Consider the following 24,549-nt stretch of genomic DNA (forward strand, 5'->3'; position numbering starts at 1 on the left):
CTCCAGCTCTGGTTTATTACATGAATTTATTGTCCAAGTACCTTTAAATGATAACAGCACAGGTCACCACAAAGACATGGGTCCAGGGTACTGAAAGTTCAAAAAGAATTGCTGGTTGAAGACATTTAAAATTGTACATATTTACATGGAAAAGGCTTATCCAAAGTGATGTGACTGGAAAACACTTAAACCAAAATGTTCTTAATCAGAGACTAACCAAAAACATAAATTCTTGAAAGTCAGATATTTGAAAATCACATGGTAGACAGTGGAGGATGGATATAAAGGCACTCTGTGATGTGTATTATATACATTTCATTGATCTTAAGTGGGGAAAGTTCACTTTGGGGCTTTCACAGCAAGAATCATTTAAGAGTTGATGTCCTCCATTTGAAACAAATGAAAATATTTTATATTAATCATCATTCTACAGATAATCAAACTTTACATTATAGTTATAGTCACGGACCATGAAGTACCAATATTGTTGCGGATAGAGTCAATATCCCATTATTATAAAAACATAACAAAATATGGTTATTCACTTCTTTAACGGGTGCAACAGAGGGTAATGCACTAGATATGTTAACTTTATACAGGCTTTAAAAAATATCCATCTAAATAAATACAAAAACCAGCACCTCAGAAAGGATATCTTCCTTACATAGGGTATATATGCGACACAATACCCAACAATACAGCACTCTGATTAAAAGGTCCTTATAATGCCTACTAGTCCACATCCTCTTAGGAACAAAGGTCATGATTAGCACTTTCCTCCATGCACTGACTCCAGCACCATTCTCTAACATTCCCAACATTCTGAGATTCTGTGCAAGAGCTCCCACTTCCACACAAGGATTTGGAAGCTAAGAGTTCAAATACTAACACATCCATCGATGAAAAGACGCATGCGTGTGGAAGGGTAAATAAAAGAATGACGGACATGATACAACTTGTTCCTACAGTTCTCTTTGGTGTAGTGTGACCTAGCAAAACGTAGATCATTTCATACTGATATATATATATATATATCTTTTTTAACAATTCGTTCCTGCCAGGCACCAATTATAGCTATAGTAAGCTATGGAAGGCTAGAAGTAGTAATTCAGTTCTGTTTGTGATGGGAGCAAGTGGGTGTAAACATTAGGGTTGTGGTGTTATTGTTCAGTGACACTGGGTGATCCAATAGCATCCCCAGAGCATGTGACTCCATGTGCACCAATCACAGGATCAATACTCTATTTAGCTTTACAGCGTGTAAATAAACCCACGTACTGACCCTTTCATTACAGAGAAAATCAATGAAAAGATTTAAGTCCTCACCCGCCCACACAATTGAACTGTTGGCACTTCTGATCAAATCTACTGGCTTTGCCTGTTGCAGTATGCTACCGAGTACTGTCTGTGAGAATGGCCTTCCGTGGACAATGTCTAGAAGTAGTAGGGGTAACATTAAACACCACTGGGAGGAAAACATCAGCACCACTTACAGAGCTAATAAGTAAGGAAAGTAAAAGACACAAAGGCTTTGTCAGATAAGGACAACTTATGAGATCGTTTTGATGTTGCTATTGACACTGATACCCGATCCGGTAGAAGGGGCAGTATGACAGAATACCACATGACAAGCGCTCTAGTAGGTTGAGTGTTAAGATTAAAAGCACTTGGTTTAACATGGGCTTTGTAGTTCCCCATGAGGGCTCTAAAATACTTTAAAAAACAGCCCTTTTAAAAATCTTGATCATGTCAAATTTGAACAGTGCCTCTGCTTTAAGGTCAAACAGATAGCTTTTAAATATTTAAATAGATATAAAACTTTCTTGTTATGTTTTAAAACAGACAATCTGTACATATCTGGTACCAGTACATATAAAAATTACAAGCATGGTTACATTAGAAAGGATACCTTCTGATACGTCATATCAAAAATATGCAGCTTTAGTAAGCAGATTCATAGTATTTTTTCTTCTACTCTAATTTTACAATGCTACATTACACCCTGGACACTGAAGGAGAGAGCACTGTCTCCCTGGTTTAGTCCAATGCCTGACCTACTCAGTGGGGCTGAACAGAATCAATAGTCTCCCACAGTCTGACTACAACAAGCCCTTCCTCTTCTCATCCACTTTCACCTGTGGCTCCACTTATCTGGTGCCATGCCTTTCCTGCCACTTGCCTCTCCGCTCTAACACCTCTGTTTCCATCCAGCAGCTTATCAGTCCATCCACTTTAACTCCTTCCTCTTCAACCTTTAGTGTCAATCAATTTTTTCTACTTTCCCAATGATCTTCTCTTCAAAGATGGGCAGGATTGCGTCATCTTCACGTACCTCTTCAAACACCACCCCGCAGTCAAACTCATCGCTTACCTTCTTGAAATAATACCTAAAATTAGACAGGTTGGGGTGGGGGGAAAACAGATATCAGTTGATGAACATTATGGATTAGAATGTGGTGTTCTTAGACTTTACGTGATTGTTGAAATGTAAAGGCAAGATCACCTGTAGCTCCCTTTCTTAGTCAGCAGCTCCTTAAACTGGCCCAGCGTGACAATCCTTCCTTTGACAGATGTCCTGTACGGAATAGGCTCTCCACAGAAGTAGTAGGCCACCGTGATGTTCTCACAGGGCTGCTTCTTAGTGGCCTTATGTCTGAAACAGATCAATACAAGGGCTGTTATTGAATTTCTGACATTTTGTGTCAGTAAAAGAGTATAAGACGTTTTCACCAGGTGAGTGAGATTACATTGAGTATACCAAAAGATATGGTCAGTGAAATGAAATCTCCAAACTGTATGACACACAAATATTTCTACCGACAATTTCCCTCTGTAACAGAAACGAAAACAATTAAACCTCCTCTCCAACTCTCTGTAAAAGTACCTGTCTAGTCAGTCTACCCTGTTCAGTCTATAGACTGCCAATGCAAACGTAACGCCTTTCATTAACGCATATCAAAGGCAAGAGCGTCTATTTTTGACTGAAAGTAAAACATAGGCAATGTTTCATCCACTAACTAGCTAGCTGAAACGTACGGCCAAAAGCAGTTCCATGAGATTATAGTGTTTCGAGTCAAAGTAGCCAGAAGGTTGCGGGCTGCAGTGATCCAAGTGCAAGGACTCTGTTGGAGCAGTGTTCCCGGTGGCAATACCAGGAAGACAGCCTTTCATCTACTCTTGAAGCTCTCCTGTCCCCTTCCATCACTAAACAGCCCATCTGAAGAACAGCTTACAGGATATCAAAGAAATGGAGGCTTCAGTAAACATCAAAGCCCTCCCTGCTCTCCATGCAACGACACCATGTCTTGCTGCCAAACAAAGACATACCAACAGGCCGACCAAACGCATCTTTCAGTCTTTGTCCAATGTTCCCTTTCTGTTTCAGTCCTTATAATTCCAAGTGTCACCCATTAACTCCCATTCAACAGGTAAGTATCATTCATCATCTGCTCCACATCCCTGACTGACTGATTCTCATGGTTATAACCTGCCAGTCTCCTCCTATCCAGTCCTACACCTCCACTCAACCTGTCATGGATTACTGTCTGTCGCTGATAAGAGACAAGTGGAGGTAAGTAGGAGTCATTACATCTCTCTTACACAGCACACACACACACACACAGAGAGAACTCTTACAGTAATCTTCAGTCCCACATAAAAGACAGCAAATCAAAACATGTTTGGGATACAGGATAGTACTACCAATAACAGGACATAGGGTATTAGTGAAAGCAATCAAACAGGATTGATTGAGTCCAAGGCAGCACGAAATAGTCTATTTTCTGGGTTTCTAATGCATGGATGCATGACTCGACAGAACACACACACACACACACACACACATGGACCAACAAGGCCGTGAGGACACAAGAGCAGTGGTTACACTGCGGGGGGGTGGACATGGGGTGAGATGGGGGTGCTGTGACCTAGGGGATGGGGGGTGGACAGACTGGGCTCACACGAGGAACCTACTCGGGCTCGGAAAGCTCCGTGTCGGAGACGGCAGGCACCACGCTGAGGGGTGGGAACAGAGCTGGCCTGACGGCAGCGCGACCCCTCTGGATCACCTCCATCACATACCTGGGGGACCCAACCACCCCGGGGGTTAGACACACACTGGTTGCTGGGCCACGCAGGCTGCCCACCATACACGCTAATCCCCAGCACGACACCCCACCCCGATGATTCCATTACCAGATATGTGCACCACCAAGGAGGCCACATTTGGCTGCCTTCCTATGACGCTGTAAAAAAACATCGACATAGAAACAGGAAAACCTCTAGCCCATGCCCAGCAAGGCTGTCTTACCTCTGCTTTGTCTGTAAGGTGCCAGATTTCTTTTTCTCCTCCTCAAGCCGCCTGCGTGCCTCCTCCAGCTGGGTGAGGGGGTTGGGGGCTGGGTTGGGGGGCATGGTGGGGTCCTGGATGAAGGGGTGGGAGGGCTGCACGTTGTTGCGGAGCTGGGCGCTGACCCACGGGTGCACTGCCCCAGGTCTCTCCACTGAGCTGGGCCGAGACGCCTCGTGGCTTGGGGCCTTCTTCGACCCTGTGATGCTCCTGAGAAACAAAAAGGTATAAGTGACTCAAAGGGAAAAAGACACATTGGTTGTTTCATCTCAGACTTAACTGATGGACCTGGGTGCGCATGTCCCTTGTGTTAGGGTTGGGTCAAAATGTCCGGCATTGAATCTTTCCTCACCCATAGGGGCTCTTCTTGTGCCGGACAGCCTCCTTCTCGCCCTCCATCATCCACAGGAGGATCTTCTGGTTCCTCTCCACATCGTCTGGAGGCACCGGCATCTCATAGGGCCGCGCCTCCTCCCCTTTCTTGAAGGGCCTTTTCGACAGAGTGTTACCTTTGCTACTGCAGACATGAGGCGAAAAGGAAAAAAACATCCGAGGCTCATCGTGAACAACAGGTCGAAGCATTCATGACATAAACATTTACATTACATTTAGTCATTAAGCAGACGCTCTTATCCAGAGCGACTTACAGTACGTACAGGGACATTCTCCCCGAGGCAAGTAGGGTGAAGTGCCTTGCCCAAGGACACAACGTCATTTTGCATGGCCGGGAATCGAACCAACAACCTTCTGATTAATAGCCTGACTCCCTAACCGCTCAGCCATCTGACTCCCCATAACCATGCCGGATGTTCTACATACCTGTAACCCACGGGCTCCATGGGGTTGGGGCTCATGCCATCGGCGTAGTTGCGAGACTTGGGCCCGTAGTGGTGCTGCTCCATGCCCCAGGGGAAGCTACCGTGCTGCGCCCTCACGGCTGCCTCAGCCTCCACCTGCTCTTTGGGCTTCCCTCCCGCCGGATGGTGGATGTGGTGAACGTGTTTGTGGTGGTACAAGTGGCTGTTGTCCCCCTTGGGCCCCTGCCGGGAGAGGTGTTTGGCAGGGCCCGGAGGCAGTGGCATCGCAACACCGGGCACCTTGCCTCCCTCGGGCGAGCGGGACTTGGGGGAGTGGCGTCCTGTGCCTGGGGACTGACAGCCGGGTGTCTTCATGACGCGCTGGACGTGGTCGTCCAGGATGCTCTCGGGGTTCTCCTCGTGAGCGTCTCTCAGGAGGCCGTTGTAGCTGATGTCGGCGTAGCGGGAGTTGTAGTGCTGGGGATGAGCACCAGGAGGCAGTCTGTGACTGGACAATGATGTTGCTGTGGAAACGTCGGCATCATCCCCTTCTTCCTCCTGGAAAAGGAAACAAGGAAAAACACAACAACATGATCATCGTGGAAAAGATTCCGCACGATGCGCAATTCTAGTCACTCAAACAACAGTGCTGCCGTAATTTTGTGTCAACTGGCAGAACAATTACGCTTAAATTGCTGAGCCCGCTCTTTAACAAGTGACTGACGCAGCATTTTATAATGATCTTTGACACGTTTTAATTGGGAGCTGAAGTCATGTCAAAGTACACAGTGATGTGACATCACCTCAGTCTGACCAGCAGATGACAGTCTTGTGCTTAAATGTGCCAGTGTTTTACGGCAAAGGAAACTTCTCTGATTCAAAGCTATCGATGTGCCCAATATCAGTCAGCACAGCTTCATATAGGGTTCAACAGAACCCTCCATTTTGGGTTCCAAAATACTACGGTTCTAAGCTGTGAATATCATCAAGCCCACATTCCATAAGGTCTCTTTCTGCAAAATGGACTATTGTGTTGAACCAACCACACCTTCTCCCCCAACCTACAAATCATCCATGATAACCAATGCCCCACACTGTCCCAATGCTTTGATGGTATTTCAACACAGAAAACCTTGGCAAAAAAACAGTGGGCAATTTATGTACAAATCCTTTGATGCTCCCCCAGGTTGAGGATTCCAGCACAAGAGCTCAGACATTTTGATGAGGGCCTGGGGCATGCTGATATTGGCCTGTTTTTCTCCTTCTATGAGCCGCTGTGCAGACATGATACTCTCAATGACCAAAAGAGAGGACTGTACCAGACCCTCTTGCTAAAAGGCACCTGCTAATGAAAGTGACGAGTTCTCTTTGACTTTCACAGAAAGAACCTGGGCTGTACAACAATATACCTGAAGTGGGATTCACCCGATGTTAAGACTCATTCACACTTGGTGTAGGTAAGAGAGCAGAAATGACTGTGTTGTCTCTGTTACAGACACCATTAACGTTGAAGTGGGGCTATCGAGGGCTTAAATTGAGCACTTTAACTTGTTTAAATTTTTACCTCCTCTTGTTTGCTTTGTGTAATAAATATCTCTGAGGGAACAATGGTAGTTTCATCATAAATAGGTCTTCATTATAGCACAATAACTGTATATGGCTGTGGGATATAGAGTAATATCAGCTCATAGACAGTGTCTCTCATCTCTTCTCCCCAGTTTTTAATAAGTGGAATTATGGCAGCTTCTCTGACGGAGAGGCCAAACTATGTAAATTATCTGCCTTGAGACTTAACACCTGGCTTTGTGTACTGAAAGAGAATCCATTTTCAGAGCATACAGGCATTTCTTCACGCTCCAACTGACATCAAACAAAGTCATTACACTGCGCCAGCCTCACAAGCGCCTGCGTCTGCAGGTGTGCCATCTGATGCTGGAGACAAAGAGGTTTCAAACGCAGCCAGATCCTTGATAGCCCTGTGATAGAGTTCTCTCCATAATGGCCGATTTCCCCTCCCAAAAATATAATGAGCCCCGAATCAATTTCCTGGTAGACTGGATATCTTAAATCCATCTAAGGACTGTGACCAACAGATCGCCAACAACACGATACAATGCAGGATATATTGCTCTTGGTGAGGGCACGAGGTGAGATGTTTGTGTTCTGGGCTCACCAGTCGTACTCTCTTCAGCTTCTCCTCCAGCTTCTCCTGGGCCTCTCTCTCCCTCAGCACGCCCTCCAGTTTGCTGATGAGCTCTGCTGCAAATTTCTCTGGCTCCACATGAATATCCTTTGGCATCCGGTTCGTGCGCTGGGAGTAGAAACATACGATTCATATCAAATGTTACCAGTTGCTACGTCTGCAATTCCCATTCCCTGTAAACCAGTTGAATGAATTATGTAAGGTTGAAAGTGGTACAGCAGTCCATATCTTATCAAGGACAGAGTTTAGCACGCCAAAGCTAATAAAGAGCTTACAAGATCACTTTGAACCAAAGCCGGAATGATAACCTAACCTAAGGTCAGGTTGTATATGGTTGACTTTCACCTTCACTTCTGTGTTTGTAGGTGGGTCACGTTGTATGTGGTAAGGTAACCATTTCAGATGAAAATGTGCAAAGGTGCAGTGGGCACTGAGTTCACTGAGCTAACATTAAGTAATATAAAAAAAGTTGACTTTTCGTGCATGTTGAAATGGTGGCATGAGTGCAGTAAATTTAGATCAAAGGGCCTCAATGTCATATTCAGTTTGGAGCTGTTATTCCCAGTACAGCCTGAGAGCTACGTATAGTATTCTGACAAAGACAGGGAAGAATCTGTTCTCAGACAAACACTCAAGGTGCAGTACCGTTACACAAGATAATCTCTCCATTCTCCAGTGTTATAGTTTTCCAAGTGCTCCACTTTCCCCTGACTCGCACACAAAACGTCTGCATGCTGCAGTACCAGATTCAACTGAGTGGCCTCTTGCCTATGTGTTATGGATGTACAAAGATGCCTGGCTCCCTCTCGCTCTGTGTTAACTGAATGAGACATTGACTATGCATAAGATAGACACGAAACACACTCAAGGAAGTGTACCTGCCTGTGCTACACTTCCTTTAAAACATATAGTGAAATAGGTATAAGACCCCTTCTGATAACAGAAGATCCTGGTATTCCTAGTCAAAGGAAAATCCTAGACCCTGATGGAACTATACACACATGTATGCATCCTTATGTGAGGAAAAGTGCACTATTTTAATTTCACTCTTGACTCTAAGGCCCAATTAGGGCTGGATTTCTCCTGCAGACAGAGAGCAGCAGGGGGAGGCATGGGGCCGTCCGTCACAGAGGATCACTCATGTCTGCTGGGCTTCAACACACACAACTGAGGAGGGCATCTGTCAGCGGATAGGCGGAAAACACACACACACACACACATGTGCACACGCCCCAGCTCTTCACATATATACTATACACACACACACCATCAGCTATTCACACACACATCATCACAGGCCCAGAGACGCAGCAGGGATTACAAATGCAGCTCTTTCACAGCAGAGGAAGAGAGGAGAGGGTACAACAAGGATGGGGGATGAGAATATCTAGGAAATAAATTACAAGGAGGAAGAAAAAAACAGGCAGATTGACTTACAGGAATATGAGGTAGTGGCACTCGCCCGTTTGCTTTGGCACTTTCGTGCATCTCCCGTCTGTGCTGCTTACGATATCTGTACGGTGGGACCCCATCTCTACAACACAAACATAATCCATAAGAACCAACGCGCAATATTGTCGAACCATTTTAGGCACTAACGTACGTCCTGTAAATGTAAGGTTATGTTCAACGGAAGGAGGGTGGGGCGGAACACAACACAAGAGTATCCAGCCTCTTGTCCTCTTCTGTCTGTTTGCGTTTGGAGGCTGCCAGTGAGAATGTGCACATTGACACCATTGCTATGAATGTGTTTAATCCCAAGTGGTGGTGGCCCTGCAGTGCTGCACTCTCCTGTGCCAGGAGCTCGGGAGCAAATAGCAGATAATGGCCTCTAATCTATCCTGCTTCAAACACATGTTTTTTGTCCTGCCGTGCGGTCTTTGATGTTTCTTAAACATGATTCCCCAGTGCAATCTCCGAACTTGGAGAGCTCTTGTTTTATTTCTGCCAACACGTTCTAGTTCAAAGACAGCAAAAGGCCTAATAAAGCAAACGAACAGCTTGTGTCACACATGACTACTTTTTTTTTCAATCCTCTGGTTAGCTTTTGACAAGAATCCTTTCCCCCAATAATAGTGAATATTAGCGTTCCCGTCGTCTTTGAATTTGGGAGAAACATGCTTTAACACGGGGTAAATGTCCTTGTTCTTACATCTCTTACTATACAGCCTTCTCATAACTCCCTGTTTAAAGCTCCATAATTACCATAAGTAATGACATTTAGAAGCTTTCATTGGTGTGGCTAATGAGCTGACAGTTGGACTCGGAGGAGCAGAGATTTGTTCCTGGCGCAGGGAAGAGCAGGGGAATGGACTAATTTGGACGCAGAAGCCGCTACACTGAGACCAGGTGGATTCTACAGAAGCTGAGCTCAGCTGACAATAACCAGCTCTCGCACTGCTCCCATTTCCCTACCTCCATTATCTGAAAATGATTCTGAAGAATGTCTTTGTTTTATGCTGAAGAACCGCGGTGGGAATTCGTCCTAATCATGGCACCAGTCTGATGTTGCACTGTTTATATTAATAGTAATAGTATAGTCATAAACATACGTTTATTTTTATTTCCTTGTCGATTTGTCAATTTTTGAATTGCATGTTGGAGGTGCTATCAACACAAGAGATCACCAGGTCGTTGGAAAACACTTCCGTTTCGTGGTGTGTGTGTGTGTGTGTGTGGAGATAGTCAGGATACATACACGCTGCTGTCGGTGAGGGAGAGTGTGTCTGCATCGCTAGACATGCTCTGCTGCTCGCTGTCGTTGGCACTGGTGGCAGGGGCCATGGCATAGCCAGTGTTGACGTAGTATGGGTTGACAGGCTCCCGCCATGGGGCATGTCTAGGAACGAAGGGTAGACAAAAGCCATTACAACTACTGAAAATATGCATGTCGTTATGTAAGAAATACTATCATTGATGGAACACAGTAAGCCCTCCTACTGAGTGACGGGTTTAATTGACAACATGTCATTTTAACAACTGTTAAAATGTTCTCAAACATGACAAATGTATTGGAGTGTACATACTGTATACAATTCAGATACAAAGAAAACGGAAAATGCTGACTGTGCAGCCCTGTGAAAAATGCATAAATAAATACATCCCAGTTCCCATCAAACACCCGAAGGATCCTACTGGCCATCCTTTAGAGGGATGTCCATGGATAGGTAGGGAGGCATAATTAATTCTTATCCGGCGCATCGATGCAGCTCCCATCATTCTCAACCTCCCTCAACACACTCCTCAAACTGTTCCCTGCACATGAATTATAGATCTTGGAAGGTCTCTGTTCTCTTCCATCTTTAAACTGAGGCTCCCTGAAGTGTTCACGATGAGTTCTCTCCCTGCATAGGAAGTGGGTACCTCCAAGTGTACTAACTCCAACTTGTCATCCGTATTCTACGGCAATGATGATATCATTTAAACTCTGACTCTATAAATTAGGCAGGAGGTTAGTTTCCAAAAAAAGGTGTTTTAGATGTCACACACATAAGACAAGGCCAGGAATAGGCATTGTACATGAAAAGCCAATCTAAGGGATATCTTAAATATTGGGTTATCTAAATTAAAATATAGTTGCCAGGCAGTAATGGGGGGCCTAGCGGTCCAGCAGGGCAGAAACAAGAATATCGCCAGAGACATATACCTACGCATTCTCCATACAAAATAATCACTTTTATAAGGCGAACAAAGTTATTAGCCAAAACACATTTTTGCTTATTGCAGCATCCCCCTAGTGGCCAAATAAAACAACATAACAAGGTTGGTGTCAATGCATCAAAGAGTTGCTCCAACATGACCTCACTTCCTGTTTGGTTGGATTAAGATTCAAAAATCCATTGGATAACTTTTGTGAAGCTTTCTCTGAAGAAAATCTGTGCCATCTGTGACAAATTACACAAATGTAAAATAAAACAATCATTATTTGAAAAACAGCTATTCATCAAACACAGACAGCCAACAAGAAAAACACTTCACTTTATGCTCAACGCTGAATTTGTAGTGCGGATATCTATGTACAACAGCCTGTCCTCTCCACCACCCCTAATGCCTAAGCCATCCCAGCGTTTATCACTCCATAACAGATTAGAGTTTAATATCACTCTGGAGTTGGAGTCTGGAGTCTAGCTTGCTCTATTCATGGATATTGTGACCATGCCATTACATAATCTATCTAGTCTTCTAGGGAATTAAATTATCCATGGTGAAAATGCTTGACATCTGCCCTTAGCTTACTAAAGCTGAAAGAGATTAGATACCAGAACAGCAGAAATAGACTGGTTTGTAATGTACAAAGCATTAAAAATATGTTGTTATCTGCTCTTTTTCCAGTAGCTTACATCCATCTGACATCTAGACAACTGTATGCTTAACATACTGCAACAAAAGAAAATGGCTAAGAATTTAGAGTTTAGCTTCATCTTTTGAGATAAATGCAACAAAAACAAGTTCCACTGAGGACTTAAAGAAAGTCCATCCATATATATAATCCACACAAAAACTAGGCTATATCAACATACAGCTACCAGCTACCCATACCGTTTATCATGAGTGAACATGCACATATAATGTATAATGTAAGAAATTCCTTAAACATGTGAAGAGAAACTGACACGGAGGCTGCATCAAGCTGCTGAGGAACACAGCAGGGAGCACGCGCCAAGCAGGAAGTCCTCTTTAAACCGAGCTTCCCCTTTGACCTAGGAACTCCCTGACAGCCCACCTGCCTGTCTGCAGATTTCCAAAACCCTTCTCTCAAAGGCACAATAGGGGAAATAGCAGACTCCTTGCTACCTGAGCCTTGGACATTCCTCTGAAAGTGTGGCATCTGTTGGTAAGCTTGTAAGCCCACGGCAGAGAGGGGGAGCTAGAAAGAGGCAGTCCTCAGATTACTTCATCTTCTGATGATAATTCCCTGTACTCGAGCCATCCAGAATCATCTAATGATTCAGACCTCAGCAGCAGGCATCAGAACGTTCTCAAAATCACAGAGATACACAGAAGGGAGGGAGCCTGGGGGAAGATGCTTTCAGATCAACACAGAGATGAGTAACCAGCAGTATAGTCTTCTGCTCCATTTCATGTAACATAAATGCACAGCTATAAATGGGTCATATTTCGTCATGAAGGAGTATGATGTTTCGTACACTCACTATATTCATTTGATTATGGAAAACTAGTAGGCCTATGTGGCAAATCATTACTTAAAAAGTTACTTATTACTTAAAAGTTGATATCTCAAAGGCCATTTACCTGCATGGTAACAAATACTCTTCTCTGAAAAGAAGCCCTTAAACCTTAACCTGCACATCAATATAATCCAGCCTGTCCTATAGTTAGTCTTGGGTAAAGATTGAAGCTTTCAACAAGCAAGCACTTCATGTATGAAAAGTTCAATGCATGCATTCGACTTTAATGAGCTGTATGGCTGCACCACTGATGAGTGAATTTGTTTCCACCGAAAGAATGGCTCCAAACTCCTTTGCTTCACTTTTACATCAGACTACAGCCGCCTCTGGATGATCTCTGATTGATTTATCAAAGGCTTGCTCATAAACAGGAACACAGGTGAGGGAATGAGCCCAGCACATTACACATCGCAAGTGCCAGAAGAGAACATTCTTTATCTATCCCTGCTTTAAACCAGAAAATCCCCACAAAAATCCATTAGTGGACAATCTATCGGCCTGATAGAGAGAACAGTGCCAAGGTACTTGACTGCAGGACAAGTCCAAATTATTGTTGTCTAAATAATTCTATTCACATTTGAAAACTAAACACTGTGTGATTTGAAAAGAAACATGACTTCAATTGATGACTACAAAAGAATTTCTGATGGCTGAATATAATCACATTGTTGTGCTTCAAAATACAAGAGGGAAAAATATTCTTCAAGAATTAGTTTGATCCATCGTTGTGCTTTGTTTGTAATCCCCTCTTTGAAGACATTAGCAGACATATGACTGATGTAAAATTTAGTTTTACAGAACCCAAAGGGTGACGCTAAAAGGCTATTTAAAAATGAAGTGTCTCTTTGTAACTCCAGCCAAATAGTGAAATCTAATAAAATAATCATTTGAAAACATCCATGTTAGCTCTTAGTAAGTTCTGGGTAATCATATACAATTTTGTCCAGGGGCTATTCAGTGTGCAAGTAGGGTGGAGTAGAGAGTTTTGTTTTCTGCTATCACAAAGTCTTCAGTGCAAGAAGTAGGCCTGAAGTAGGATAAGCCACGGCCAAATCATGTTACTGGACTCTGAAGTGATGATTGTATAACCTGAGCATTACAATAAGATAGCCCCATCAAACAAAAACAGTCTTACCTCAAGCAAAACCTGTCTCAGGTGCAGCCAAAGGAGAAGCAAAAATGGTAAATGGCTTGTAAACTAGATACTTCAAGTCACTGTTTTATAAACCCTGTAACCACAAACCGTGTTCTAGCAGCTTCTCTTTCATAGTCATTTTATTACTGCATCTCCAATATTTCAAGGGTTTTCTAAGACTGTGAAAGAAAAGTGGGTCAACTTCTAGGGATAGAATTCTGCAATCAGCTATCTCTGCACCAGTGTTTGCCAATAGTGAACATGGTGTTCCTAAAATATGAAAAGTATACAACATAACGTATTCTTACATATTTCTGAACTGATAGGTTTTTGACCCGGTCCAGTGAGACATATCAGACTCAATGATGCAAATATTTCTTCTGAATGTGAAGAAATGATCACTCCCACAATGTTTGCACTGCCTAACTGAGTCTAAAACGCTATCTTTCCAGATGGTACAACCGATCCACAAAAGTCGAGCACCCCTCCCAATCCCGTATTTCCCAGTGTAAAGGAAATTGTCTTGCCAAAGTCTCTACATCCATTCAACACCAAGACATCCACATCTACAAAATGTGCCCTGACTAAAGCTTCCCAATCTCTCCAGCAATTCACCACAATTTGGGAATAGCAGCATTGAATTCAATTTATCTCATGAATTAGGTATATTTTCATAAATTCATATTTACAGACTTCAGTTCATATACACAGACGGACGCAGAATACCATGTTAATCACTTAACAGAGATGGCTAAAATCCCAGATGGACAGCTTCAGTTCCAACAGGACAAGGATTTGAGTTTTAAGCAGCCACATCTCAAAATCCCATTCTGCTCATTGGGAAGAACGTGAAGCTGTGAAAAACAGATTGGAATTGAATGGACACAACACAATAGTATCCTCATACAACTGTTGATAAAAATGGAAGACATGCTGCAGTGCAGATAAAATACTTTAGCGTGTATACTGTATAGACACAGTAGTGTGTGTGTGTGTGTGTGTGTGTGTGTGTGTATTCTGATGAAGATCAAGTTTGAAATTCAAATTTAAGACGTCTCATAGTGCTTTCTTTGGTTGAGATCTTAGTCCATTCCATGTGGAATGCTTCCTTCTACCGTGTTCTGCGGTTCTCCTTTTTCCTCTCAGTCGAAAGAGAAAAATCATGTTGAGCTTCTCTGAGGGGAAAAAAAAAACCTCTTTCTTCTACTAGAAAAGCCTGCCATTCACAGGACACCTGCACAGGGACCACAAAGAGCTTCTGCCTCCACCTTTTAACAGGCAGCAAAGGCGCTCCTCCGACCCCTGCCACTGCCTTACCATCACAGTCACAGGTACTTAGGAGTCTCTGCCTACACGGCATTCCTCTCATCTTAAGCTGTCCGCTGTGCTAAACTCAGAACCTCTTTTCATCTCCAACTTCAGGCAGCACTCGCACAGAAGGGGGTGGGGTTTGGGGTGGGGGTAAAAGTTTATTTCTAATTCATCACTTGCACAGAGAAGCCAGGTAGTTGAGGGGCTAGAACAGACAGGGGGAGGGAGGGGGGGGGTTTAGATGGCTGGGTGGATTTACCTGTACTCGTGACCGTCCTGGAATCTCTTGCTGCTGGCAACACGCACGGGAGCGGTCTCCATGAGCAGCTTCTGAGTGAGCCTGTTGCTAGGGGTGGGATCACACTCAGCCTGCTCCTCCGGGTCCTGGTCACATGTCCACTCTTCGTCTTCATTCAACGTTGGCAGATACCCTGGTAGAACCTTCCCATTGCCAGAAACGGAGCTTTGGTCGCTGTACAACTTAGGGCTCTCTCCTCCAGTCCTGGTGTATTCCAAATAGATGTCTGACTTCAGGAACAACGGGTAGGTGTTTTCCTCCATCATAGTCTGGATCTCAGTCTGAGCCTGGTCAAACATGGCTGGATCGATGTGAAGCTTCATCACACAGTCTTTGATGAAGCTCTTAGTTGCTGGTTTGATCTGTCTGGACACTATTCCATTGCTGTCCAGGATGTACTTTTTATAAATGGCTTTTGCCAGTTTTAGCTTCTTCTCCTCGTGACCCTCGTTGGCCTCGAGCTTGCGGAAACCGCTGCAGGCGAACCAGAAGTCCAACATGTCGGCACACTCTTCTTGCTTGAGAAATGTTCTAAACAGGTGGATGCCGTCCTGGTCATCCAGGAGGGAATGAAGAGACTCGGCCCACTTCAGGTAGGGAGGTGTGGGGGAGGCGCTGCCCTCTGGCTCATAGCCCAGATCCTGGTCAGGTCGCCTGGGGGTGGCCGTAGAGGCCTCACTCTTGAGGCTCTCGTTCTTGGAAGAGCAGAAGATGTGGCTGTATTGGCGTCCATCGCTGGACACCAGCTCTCCCTCTTCCCCAGGGACCGGGGGTCTGGGGGCGTCCTCAGTGAAACTGCCTCCCAGGTCCACCAGGTAACCCCCCTTGTCGCTCAAGCTCATATTCACAGCGTCCATACACCCCGTCCCAACACAGCCCACTCCACAAAACAATAAGATCCTGGCCTTTATTTATGCCACTATGAAAGAGTTTGTCCTGTAAGGAGAAAGAAAAAAACACACGATCAGTGTACAAGCTATGATTGAAAAGTATACAACTCATTTTAATACAAAAATAACATGTCGAGGCCCTGAATGAAATTGACGCTTTCGGAAAAAAGCGAACTCAGTCCTCCACATATTCCACATCTACTTCTCCACATCACAAAGTCTGCTTCATCATCAGAGAAGGTGTCTTGTTAGGTGTCTGACCTACATACATATGAATGAAGTCCATTTTATAAAATACAGAACTGCCGGTTAAACACATCGTTTTGGCTTTTCCTGTAAGAAGAGGTGCGTGTCAACTTTTCTTAACTTTCAAACGTTAGAGCGTCTTAAGCATGTAAAGGAAATAGCGCGGTCCAAATTCGAGCATGTTGAGCCATATATAACGTAAAGACCCAAACTCTTTGCAAAACGCTTTTGCTGCAGCTGACTGTGCATGAAGCAGTCATCCAAGGGCAGACAGTGCTCAAGGTTAAAAGAGGCACTGCGGGGTGCAGGCAGGGCACAATCTGCCATGACTGTGACGAGTGCTGCTGTGGTGAGGGCGGGCGGGCACCCTGACTGATCATATCTGCGGACGACCTTGAGTCAGATATTTGTGGCCCCTGCTGAGCAGAGCATCAGAGAACTATGACAGAGGCTTGTACACTTTGCCTAGCTGCAGAAAACCAGTAACACCGAAAATAATCTTACCTCATCTACTGTTACTAGGAACAGATAATGTATCTAAGGCATGACACTAGTGCATTACCTTTCATACTTTCACAGCAGAATCATAAAACATGATGATGTGATAACATGACATGTCAAACTTCGACAACTCTGTAACTAACGGCCTAAACTGATACTATACCTAGATTGCAAGTCAGATTTAAACCTTTAACCTAATCGATAACCTACTGTTGTATGGCAAGTATTTTATTACAAGAGGCCAACTTAATAAACTTATTGTCACAGTACCAACCACGTGACTACATGCTAGACCAATCTAATTAGTCCTGGAGACACTTACAATTACAAAATAGTAATGTGAAGTACATACTGTGATGGAAATAAATCAATTATTTAAACAAAGATTTTCCTGATCCTAAAGAGTACACCAAAAAGTACTGAAATGCCCTCAACTGAGATTCAAACACGATCAAGCACATCTTGTTTTAATAATACACCGATTTGTGGTATTCTATTGATCTATTTACCGTTAAACCGTTACTATGTCGCTACAACGGTATTACGAACGTATTACTATGCCCCTTTTCTACCCTCCCTAACGCTTTGAAGTGAGCCCCACATTCATTGCATTCATGTCTTGGCCTCTGAGTATGAGCAGCACAGCAGCAGAAGCGTGTGGGGGAGGGGAGGCAGAAACAAACTCCGTACACACTGCCAGGCCCTTCCGCAGCCAACCGACAAGTACACAACTTTGCAACACTATTCACCTGCTATATTTTGCACGTGTACGCTAATGAATATTCACTCACACTGACAACCGACAAGCCAAACATTTTCGCAATTGAAAAACACTAAGTGGTGGTTAGAGAACGCGATCCCACATACAGCATAGACTCCCTTACAGCAAAGCGATGGCACATATCTCCAGCTACCGCAATCCCATTCCTTGAGCAGGAAAAAAAGTGGTCTATATCTTACCTGTGAACACCTACTTGCCGTTTTCGAGTGCATCGGAAATTGTGGCGTGCACAGCTCACTAAGAATCGTGTCATTGATGCGAATAGAAAGAGTTTAAAAATAACAAAGAAAACAGTCCGCTCTCCACCTTTCCATGGCTGTCTCTCACTCCAGTCTGTGTAGCTTTGCGGAACAGAGGATATACAGCGCCACGCGCGTTCAGAAAAAACACTGACGCCTCGAGAAAAAATGAATGGGGAGTGGGTAGGTTAGGCTATATTTCTACAAAGATGATTTTCAAGATGTCATCAGAGTAGAACACAGTTTTGACTAATCACCCTCCCTGAAAGAAGCTTTGACCAAAAAATTGTCTAATTAAAAGTGACGTACGCCTATGTGGCCAGACGATGTTTCCGTTGAAAACAAGTCGAATTCCCCTGCCGTCTGATATCAATGGACAGAGGCTATTATCTATTCGTATGATAGCATTGAGTACAGAGCCGGGGCTTGATTGTGAAAATGTATCATCATAATTAAGATTTGAGTACAGTAACAAATAATATATTTGTTTTTACGATGAATAATAGTAATTTGGGAGACCATGGTTTCTGTAGCCTACCATTCTTGATGCTGGTAAAACATTAAAAACATTCAAACTAAAACATTTGAACATCCTACAGCACCCCTACAGCATTTGATCCAGGGATTGGTGTGGGACACACAGTTGGTGAACACACTCGACAAAAAGGAATGCAGGCAATTTGCATATGACATTTTGATTACACTACCTACAGGAAATGATTGGATTGGCTAGGTCTGGCGTTTATAGCAACTCTTGGCCACTGGCTGCCTTCTCACAGCTTTTAGATATAAAGATGCATTTTTTATTCTCCTCACCACACAGAATCTTGCTTAGATAATGTTAAATGAATCAGGCTGCTGTTCAGTTTGCTATACCCCATGCATCCATAGCCTGTCTAAAAAGAAATGTGACAGATGCATGGACATATATCTGGACTGGAATGGATGGGAAAAGAGATAAAGAGACATTTTTGAATGTTTCTTTGTATGTTCTAAACCTCTACATTTCACACCTGCAAACAATCAGGGTGTTTGCTGTACAGAGATAATAGGCAACTGGAATGTAGAACAAACTTGATTATTTTATGAGATTCGATCACTCAAAAAGAACACAGGTCTGGGCGTACAAACGTACCTGCCTGGAAACTTAATGAATCATACTCAACTGACTAATGAAAGTTTTATGTAATTGGTTATTCGTAAATCATCTTTCATTTCTAATTGGCCTACAGCCATATTATTTAAATAAATTAGCATTATATCATCCCCTTTATTAACTCAGTAAATCACAGTCTGATATTTCTTGTCAACTTAAATGTCAGTCTTGTCAGTCACAAGCTTGTCCCTTCTCAGACACAGCAGAAGTGCATGTTATCTGCAATGAAACACATTATTCTGCAAGCGTTGTTCATATAAAAAAATAAAATAATAAATACGATCTTAACCATACGATCTTTCACCCATGATCTTTGAATACTGTAAAGATATGCAAAGAGAGACCTTCTAATGGCATTGAAGTTCTGACAACAAGAATCAGCTGCCATGTTATTTGGCAAACCTGAACCACCTGCATTCTGCCAAGAATGTGCAGCATTCCTTTGAATGCATATCTTATGCAGTTATTGCAGAGGGTGAAAAGATACATAGTTTTTGACTACATTTGAACTACTTCTTTGTTTCATTGTTTCATTTTGTCAGATTTATTTCTGATTTAGGAAAGCCTACTTTTGATATTAAACTTTAGGCCACTGTGTTTTAGATTTATTTCAGTCGTGAGTGCTATTTTTAAGTCTTGACATGATAATAAACAATTCCCTGCCTTCTAAAATAAGAAAACTATGAAGCCATGATTAATAATATGCTTTTACCTTCAATGAGAAGTTATTCCATTGGGGCCTGGATAGGTCTCCTCCAACAACACATCCACTTGCAGAGGTTTCCATCGCAAGGTCATTGGATGAATGAAGTGTCAGTAATGAGAGCATTATTTGTAGTACAACTGAATGGAACCTCCAAGCCAATGAGGAATGTTGCCATGACACATTTTCTTCACTATCCATTCGGTCCTAAATCAGAAAAAGAGAAAACCATTTGAGTTCATACCTCACAATTTACTAACACCCCAATAATATTTTTGCATGCACACACTGCATGACATGTATTTAAACTTGATTGGCTTGTTTTGTCAGATTAAAGAAGTCTTGATGATGAACACTTTATGATACTCTTCTCATTATGGTCATATAAATAATGTCCACATCAAGAAACACTATAATTGTGTGATGTGACAGAATGTTTGTCGCAAGGCTCCGGTAGTCTAGAGGAGACTCTCAGCCAGAGGTATCATCCTCACCAGCAGCTGCACGCACAGCCCTCCTCCTGTCCTCCATGAGTTCTGGCTTTGATCGCAGGGCCCCCCACAGCGAACCAAAAGTAAGTCCCAGAGAAAGAGCAGTTCGACAGATTACTACCACTAACACTTTACAGGCCACCACTATCAATTGTGAAGTCTAGCATAATGCCAAAGTACAGTTATCTAACTCAATAGGTTTAGTTTCACTGTTTTCATCCTAGGCAAAGCTTCATTTACTTAACCCTGATTTCCACGTGATGATTCTTTAATTGTATCGTGAGCATGATGAAGCAGGTTTCAAAGTAAAGTTTGGATTGCATAAAAGTTTATGTAAAACTCCACATAGCCAGTAGTTTTATAAGACAAAACTAAATCTACAGGGATATTTTAACCCAATAATTTGGTTATCATTTAACTTTGTTCCGTATTGCGGTTTACACTCTACATTTAACAAGCCAGTTAGTCTATGAATGTTATGCCTAATTCACATAACTGGCTCTGACCTAGTTCATACATTTTTAACCTCTAACCATAACACCTTAAACCAATGACCCTGCATTCTGTAGACTTTAAAAGGTACGGGTGCATTAATTCCAAAGCTGTGTCCGAACCTCTAAAGCAGAAACATCTATCATCCAATTAACTGAACAGAACACATGCAATCATGATTTTTATCTCAGAAACACAAAGGAGAATGTTGTTTAATTAAGAAGTAAAATGTTTAAGCACCAGCTAAAACATGTGCCACCAAAGGTGTGCATGAGTCCTCTGCTTCAATTCACAGCTGGTGAAGATGATAAGGCAACCTAAACCAACCCTCCAGAAATGTTTTCTGTTATCCATTGTCTGTGACCCAGCCATCTGCACTCTCAACAGCATGTAAGTGCTTCCAAGGGAATTCCTCCAGAGGGATTTAGGCAATCGTAGAAGAATGAAACCTGAGCAAATGGACTTATACACTGTCTTGGACCCTAAGGAGATGGACATCTGCATAGCCAGTGGTATTTCAATAACATCTTCCATCTCTTCCCTTTCTACAGTAATCAAGAATTCTTTTAATATTGCTTTAAAAGACTCCTCCTCTAAGTTTAGCAAACTGTATAATTTTCAGGTTACTTAAATATATTGCTCCCATTGTCTTGGAGAACAAATTAGTTTTTTTCACTCTTTGTTATGTGTCCCCAATGCACATGTCCGATGTATATTACAGTATAACTATTATAAAGGCTTTGACAAAATGGTATGCCACAATGTCGACAAAAAATGTGTAGGGAGTTTAGCAGTAAATGTTGTTGAAATGGTTCTGCAGGATACATGTTACTGCAAAAGTGTGACAAAACAGACCTTATATCACAAGATATTAAATAATTAAGCTTGTACTGTACTTACATTTTATACAGGATACTTTTAGCTTCATATTAGATTTATAAAACCTTGTAGCATTTATAAAGGTAAACTTTATAAGAATGCAATTCCCTGTTGTTATCATGCAAATAAAATACTGTGTACTATGTCAATTATACAGAAAATTCCAGATTAAGCTTTGCACTGTTGGTAGTTGGGGTGTATGGGGCTTTGGATATCTGTCAACAGATGTTAATTCAAGTTAAGTAATTATTTTCAAATTAAAATGTTCTTCCTATGTACATTTTTAGATTGAGGTATTATCAACTAAAATGAAAACTATTCCTCAACTTTAAAAAGAAACACTTTGAGATTTGCTTTTTGTGAGAGTATATATACAACTTCATATTTCTCACTTTCTTTTATATTGCGTTTTGTTCCACCTGTCAATGTGTATTTGAAATACTTTGTTGGCCTTGCTTCAAACAGGATTATCTCGGGTGAGACCTCTTCAACAATACCCCATCTAGACATAAAAGTGTATGCATTGTCATTAGCCACACTAAAGAGCGTGTTAAAATGATTTACTGAAAGTTTGACGGACAAACACATTCAAGTAGTGAGAATAAAAGGATTCATTAAATCGCAGAATCAAAGATGAGTTCCTTCAGTGACAAATTAATAAACTCAGACAAATTATCAGTCAAATGGACAGATGAGGATGGGTGTTTAGACAATGTCTAGACAGCCTGAACCTCTGAGCAACACTGACTTAAGAGTTATTTGATTAAAAAGACCTAAGAAAGTGTGTGTTTGGTATATTGATATGCTGCTCTTTTAGGTCCTTGAAGGTCTTAAAAGGGCAACACCAAAAGACTGTCAGAAAATGTATTCTGGAGTCCTGCTGATGTTCTTTGTCCTTACTGAATATGCTGGGACTAACAAACCCAGGAGTGGATTAGGCACAGCGGATTAAGTGATGTGACGATTTGGGTTCCTATGACTGTTTTTCATAGTTCTATTCATGGTTTTGAAAGGATAAACTATCTTCAGCACATATTTTGATTAAATTTTAAATGGACCACTGGTGACATGCCAATTGTAGCGATGTGTCCAATGGCGAAAGTCGCTGATCGTAGATCTGTTGGGTTGAACAAATGCACACAAATATGGCATGAAGTCTTGTCATTATCTCAGACAGTCTGAGCTTGGGATGCACTTCAAACAGTCAAAACAATTGATGTGCTTTGGTTTTGAAGGTTAGCTTTTAAAACCAGATCATGTACGCTGTTAAAACATAAAGAAAAGCAAAAAATGAATCGACAAACAACGCAACTTCAAAAGAGAGGCAATCGCAGCCTCCTTCACGGTCAAAGGTTCAAAACTATAAAGACAGGATACCTACCATTTGGATGTGCCTTCCTATGTGTCAATTGTTTTTGTTGTGCTGAAATGTAGACCGCCAAAACTGTCTTTCTATGGATCACATCTCGCACTACGCAGTCTGCAGTATGCACGGCCGCCATCTTTAATCACAACTGAGTTCATCTGTCGATGGTTCTTCCCTTTATCCTCTTTCTTTCTCTGTTCTTCTCTATGTGCCAGCCCCCTCTGTGTTTGTTGTGGGGGGTTCATCTTTTCTGACTGACATCAAACCGCCATATCGACAGGCTCATGGCCCGCCTGGTAGGAGGGTAGCACGAACATGCAGCATTGACGGCTGTCCTTTTTTCACGCCTCAGATTTACTGACCACATTTCGTTTTCTCAAAATCATATGGTATGACAAACAAAAATGAATCTCAAAACTGAGGCCTTTGATCTCAGGGAGGTCGGCCTCAAAGCTTCTCCATTGAGCCCATTGAAATATCCTTCTCTGAGATGGTCTGAGTAATGAGATTTAGCTTTGATTGATCGTGCTCAATTTTGTATCACCAAACGCTTTAAATACAGTCACATTGGATATATTTATGACACACAATTTCTTTCTAAACCGTTCTCTAACCTATACGACTTAATTGTACATTCTTGCTGGGTAAATTAAGAAATATATTCCAAGTAAACAAGAGCTCAGCTGGAGTTCTTTGATGGCGCCACTTGAAATCAAATGTGATTTGAGTGGCCTTTGACTACTTCATTTGTTAAAAGTACAAACGCACTCCTTTTCCTACGCTTTCATCCTGCCAGTGCATTTCATTTATACTGACACCACCCTTTTATTAGGCTCTTGCCTCTTTTATGGTCCCACATTGAATGTTAAGGCTGTTTACTGTCTATTATATTGTTCAGTGGAGCACTTTCAACGAACAATAACAAGAGTTAAGTTTCAAAATGGGCGATGCTCTCACCTGCCTCTCCTGCTGAGTGTGTCGTCGGATCTGCTTTCTGTGGTCCGCCATGACTGGGTGCAGTCCCCTTCTTGCTACTCTAGAGTAGACTACTTTCTTATACTCATGAACCTGTTTCTGTTTCTTACTAGTGTGTTGCTGAAAGATGAGCATCTTTACTTTATGTTGCAGCCCCAGCTCTGCAATCCTATTGGAGGATGCAAGAACTAGAGGATAGTCTGCAGAATCGTATCGTAACTATGGCAACAGACCCCGCAGGCATGTATGATCTTTTCTTAATTTCTGGTCAAATTTGAGACCGATAACACCAGCTAACAGTGGGCAGAATCACATTGTGTTAAAAGATTTACGAGTGACTAATCCAGAAATTAAACTGACTTTAAAACCAATAGCAAAAAGACAGCTGAATGGATAGTTCAGTAAGCAATCCATTCAGTTTCCTTCAGTCATTGAGAAAAAGGAAACTCTCCAGCAATAAACGTAATGTTACCCACTGAATTCTGGGGTGTTTGACATTAATACTGAAGTAATATTTTAGTTGAATTTTTGTTTGCATTTAATTAATGC

General features: G+C 42.4%; 1 protein-coding gene across 4 annotated transcripts; it reads right to left on the minus strand.

Annotated features, from left to right (window-relative positions):
• On the minus strand, positions 1-24,086 carry axin1 (axin 1). Of its 4 annotated transcripts, none has more exons than XM_062447653.1 (12): positions 23,983-24,086; positions 19,807-20,004; positions 15,243-16,217; positions 10,047-10,187; positions 8,786-8,882; positions 7,319-7,456; positions 5,168-5,703; positions 4,701-4,865; positions 4,310-4,558; positions 3,973-4,080; positions 2,504-2,653; positions 1-2,387 (listed from the first exon to the last, which is right to left on the minus strand). In XM_062447653.1, exons 3-12 carry the CDS (start codon positions 16,136-16,138, stop codon positions 2,261-2,263), a joined length of 2,607 nt encoding a protein of 868 aa, XP_062303637.1. In that variant the 5' UTR covers positions 16,139-16,217; positions 19,807-20,004; positions 23,983-24,086; the 3' UTR covers positions 1-2,260. The 4 variants fall into 4 exon arrangements, with proteins under 4 accessions (XP_062303637.1, XP_062303649.1, XP_062303629.1 ...); XM_062447665.1 differs by lacking the exon at positions 23,983-24,086 and adding an exon at positions 23,041-23,166; XM_062447645.1 differs by lacking the exons at positions 19,807-20,004; positions 23,983-24,086 and adding an exon at positions 17,879-18,039.
• Positions 24,087-24,549: the final 463 nt, after the last annotated feature.

This window comes from Osmerus eperlanus, chromosome 2 (assembly GCF_963692335.1).
Source record: "Osmerus eperlanus chromosome 2, fOsmEpe2.1, whole genome shotgun sequence".
Lineage (NCBI taxonomy): Eukaryota > Metazoa > Chordata > Actinopteri > Osmeriformes > Osmeridae > Osmerus > Osmerus eperlanus.